The 4,673-nt window shown below is 38.8% G+C and overlaps 1 protein-coding gene across 1 annotated transcript; it reads right to left on the bottom strand.

Moving 5' to 3' along the window:
• Positions 1 to 2,650: 2,650 nt before the first annotated feature.
• Positions 2,651 to 3,427, bottom strand: LOC142176231 (uncharacterized). The gene has a single exon (XM_075243353.1). It carries the CDS (start codon positions 3,425 to 3,427, stop codon positions 2,651 to 2,653), a length of 777 nt encoding a protein of 258 aa, XP_075099454.1.
• Positions 3,428 to 4,673: the final 1,246 nt, after the last annotated feature.

Raw genomic sequence — 4,673 nt, 5'->3', positions numbered from 1 at the left:
GTTACAGCTTTTGATTCATTGTTGGTTCCTTCAGAAATCTCCCTTCCTTCTGCATATATCAAATCACCTGCCTCATCCCTTATGCAGAAACCAATTGAACTCCTCCCTGGGGTCCCTCTACATGCTCCATCCGTATTCACTTTGATCCATCCTCTTGAAGGAAATTCCCATAACACTTTATCATATTTCAGTCAAGGTGTGTATTGCTCCATCATTGTCAGTAAGTCCAGCCACTTGTGAGGCACATGTAGTCCTGGCTTTTTCAGTTGGACCAGCGATTGCAAAGTAGATGACACCTGGTAAATAACTCTGCTCACTGACACTGCTTATCCATATTTCAAACTATTTCTTCTCTTCCAAAGTTCCCATACAATGCATGCAGGTAAAGCTTGTAACACTGGCTTCAATCTAGGTACTACTGGTGCTGTCCAACACTTTGTAATTGCTTGATGTAATGACAACCCATCTAATGCAATTTCTGCTCTTCTCAGGAAGTAACTCCAAACACTTCTAGCTGCATTTGATGTGAAGAACAAATGTACTAAAGACTCCTCCTTTGGATCAGCACAACACCAACATTTAGATGGCATGGAGTATCCTATTTTACGCAAGAAATCATCAAGTGGCAGTTTTGCTTTCCACACCTTCCACAGGAAGAAGGATATCTTGAAAGGTAAATCTTTTACCCATATCTTCTTGAAAGCTAATTTTGGGTTGGCTCTTCTTCACAGGTAATCCATGCAGATTTTACTATAAAATGTCCCCTTGTTTCAAGCATCCAGAAAGGAGTATCTAACTGTGAACTTTCAGTTGGTGGTCTAATATTCTGCACAATGTGGTTTGCCAAATCTTTAGGTAGGCTCTCAAAAATTTTATCCACATTTCACATACCATTTTCAACCAGATCGTTGACATTATGAATATCCTCATCGATACCAAACTCTGCAGGCACCTGAAAATATATGGCTCCCATCTCAGTCCAATTATCGAACCAGAATTGAGCTGATCCCATTCTCAGTTTCCAGTAGATTTGATGCTCAATCAAGTCCACACATTCTAGCATTTTTCTCCACATGCGGGATCCACGTTTCCAAGGTACAATTACTGCATTTAGTTTCTTGCAGTACTTTTGACAAATATATGCACTCCACAAAGTGGGCTTAGTCCTGAAATTCCACCACAATTTGCAGAACAGTGCCTTCGATACGTCATGCAGGGACCTGAAGCCTATGCCTCCCTCGTCAAAAGGCATACACAGGTTAGTCCAAGACGCCCAATGTCTAGTGCTGCCTCCGACATTGCTGCTCCAGAAAAACTTGGCAAAAATGCTATGTAATTTGTTGGTCACATAATTTGGAGGATTGACTGCTGACAACATATGAATTGGGATACTCTGCAGGACATTTGCGATTAAAACAGCTCTGCCTCCTACAGACAGGAGTTTGCCTTTCCATGACTGAAGTTTGTCCATAACCTTGGTGATTAATCCCTGGTAATAGTTTCCCCTTCTTCTTGCATAAAAAATAGGACAGCCAAGATAGGTCATAAGGAAACATTGTCTTCGTATACCTGTAATCCTTTCCACCTTGTTAATCACCTCATTATCCGTTAAATGATGCAGGTATGTGGCTGATTTGGTTTTGTTCACCAGTTGACCAGATGATGATTCATAAGCTTGCAGAACCTCCATGACAAGTCTCAACGAAGTTTCATCAGATGAGCATTAAATGATTGTATCATCAGTGTATGATAGATGATTTATTTTTGGGCTCCATTTTGGCATTCCAAATCCACAGAAATACAGGTTAGTGTGTAGTGAATTCAATCCCCGAGAAAGTGCTTCTGCTGCTAGAATAAATAGAGTTGGTGACAAAGGGTCACCCTGTTTAACTCCCCTCGATGATTTGAAGAAACCATTAGGCTGACCATTTATAAGCACAGAGTACCAATTGTTCCCAATCAAATCAAAGATCAAGCCAATAAAAGCTTCAAGAAATCCCATTTTCCTTAGTATTTTGGTCAGGAATAGCCATGATAGCCTGTCATAAGCTTTTTCCATATCAAGCTTAATCACAACGTTTGGACCTACTTTGGTTCTCAACCTGATATCCGTAATGATTTCTTGAGTTAACAGTACGTTCTCAACTATGCTCCTGCCCTTCACAAAACCTACCTGTTCCTCTGAGATTATGTTTGGTAATAATTCAACCAACCTCTCATGAATAACCCTAGAGAAAATCTTGTTAACAAAGTTACTAAGACTGATTGGTCTCATGTCTGCAAAGGTCATAACTTCTTTTTTCTTGGGTAATAAAACCAGGTTTGTGTGCGTAACACTCTTTGGCAACCGCTGACCGCAAAAGAAAGCCTTGACCATTTGGATAACATCTTCTTCAATAATTTCCCAGCATGTTTGGTAAAAGGCTCTAGTGAAACCATCCGATCCACCAGCTGAGTCCCCATTCAACCCCATAAATGCTCTCTTCAATTCTTCATTGGAAGGAAAGGCCATCAATCTTTCATGCTGATCACTATCTACCATTGAAGGTACATGATTTAGAATATCGAAATCATTTGGGACTGCACTCTCAGTAAATTGATCCTTGTAGAACTTTAGTGCTTCTTCTGCTATTAAGTGATCTTCTTCAATCTAGTTACCAAGGCTATTCTGGATCCTTGATAATTTCAGTCTCTTCCTTCTCCCATTAACTTGAGCATGGAAGAATTTAGTGTTTCTATCGCCATCTTTGAACCATAACATGCCAACTTTTTGTCTCCAGAATTCTTCTTCTAATGCAAGATATTTAATCATTTCAGCTTGGACCTGTTGTAATCTTTGTCTATTCATCTGTGTAGGATTGACTTCAAATTGTCTTTCATGAACCAGGACCACCTCCTCAAGGCTTGCAATCTTCTGGAATATATCCCCATATGTAGCTCTACTCCAGGTAGATAATGCTTTCTTAAGCTTCTTTAACTTGTAGTTAAAAATGCAGAAAGGGTTAGCACTAAAATCAGCATTCCAATTCTCCTTTACTAAATCTTTGAAGGTTTCATGCTTAGTCCAAAGATTAAGAAATCTGAATGACTTCTTAATTGGAGGAGTTTCTATATCACATTTCAGCAGCATTGGGCAATGATCAGACCCAATTTTGGACAGGTGAGTTACCTCTAATCCAAGAAAGGTTTGTTGCAATTCATGATTGCCAAAACATCTGTCCAATCTTTTAAAAATACAGTCTTCCTCTGATCTTCCATTCCACCATGTAAATATGCTTCCTTTAAATCCCAAGTCTGTCAAGTTGCAGGTATTGATGCAGTGCCTAAAGTCATCTACTTCAATGAGAGAAACTGGTAAGCCTCCAAATTTTTCTTCCTCATCCCATATCACATTGAAGTCGCCTCCAACTAACCATGATACTGTCATATCTTATGCCATTGCATACAAAGAATCCTATAGTTCAATTCTTTCAATGCGGTCACATTTGGCATAAACTAGTGTAAGGATGAGCTCAACATGTGTTTCAGTATGCGTTAATCTCAAAGTCAGCTGTTGAGTCTTGTTATACAGAATAGTAACCTCAAATATTTCATCAATAAAAGCCCAAATCTTGTTTGATACATTCACCACAGCCTGTGCCAATCCAATTCTTGCTCTATACCTCTCCATTTTGTGAGACTGTTGCATAGGCTCAAGGATTCCTATGAACTCAAAGTGATGTTTTCTATGCATTGTAATCAACTTTTCAAATTCTTGCATTGTATTTACTGACCTGACATTCCATATAATTGCATCCATTAAATGTTTTGGGGTTTGGACAGTGTTCTCCTTGTTTGTACTCCACTGGCTGGGATAGTAGATGTCTGTTTTGACTGTTTCTTTTTTCCTTTTGTTGCAGATTTTACTCTATCAATAAGCCTTGGCGACAGATCACCCTGCTTGGTAACATTAAGGAAATTTTGTGTAGTGGTTTCCTCATCCATGTCTCTACCTTTAAGTTCTGCGTGGCCAACTTGGTCATGTGCTTCTATTGCTTCTTTTGATGTCACAACATCATATGCCTGATTGGTAAGTGCAACATCATTTTCCTGATTGGTAAATTCAGCATCTTTTTCTTCAAGTTCATTTGTCAACAGCTGTGTATTGTTCGATGGAACAACACTTTCTGCTACATCCTTCCCTGTGCTCAATGGTACAACACTTCTTGCATAGACTTGCACTATCTGCTCTTGGTTCTTGTCTGACTTTTTCTTTTGGTTCTTGTCTTTATTTTCAGCTTCTTTCAAGACATTACTAAAATCATTATGTAAAGTCCCTCCTGGATCTATAATATTGATGTTCCCCTCTTTTGTCTTTTCTTCTACTGCATTTGTGCATTCACTTATGGTTTGAATATTGATTGCATTGTCATTACAATTAAAACTTTGATTCTCATCTTCCACTTCATTTCCTCCAAATTCTTTTTCACTATGCATTGTATCTGGAATCTGCCCACCTGCTAAAACTTCCTCTGTTTGGTTGATCCATAATCTCCCTCCTGCCCATTTATCTTTTTCATTGGTCCTGAATTTCTCAAAATCTGTATCTTCAATTAAGTCATTCTCTTTATTGTTTGCTAAATGTTGTTCAACTTTGGTGTCATGTGAAGGAATGTCTTGACATGAGGTACTGG

Source organism: Nicotiana tabacum, chromosome 22 (assembly GCF_000715075.1).
Source record: "Nicotiana tabacum cultivar K326 chromosome 22, ASM71507v2, whole genome shotgun sequence".
In the NCBI taxonomy this organism is placed as follows: Eukaryota; Viridiplantae; Streptophyta; class Magnoliopsida; order Solanales; family Solanaceae; genus Nicotiana; species Nicotiana tabacum.
The sequence above is the reverse complement of the archived record's forward strand: the minus strand, read 5'-3'. Positions and strand labels throughout refer to the sequence as shown.

Excerpts from the sequence above, each read along its gene's own strand:
- LOC142176231 (XM_075243353.1), bottom strand. The coding sequence starts at position 3,427 with ATGACAGTATCATGGTTAGTTGGAGGCGACTTCAATGTGATATGGGAT.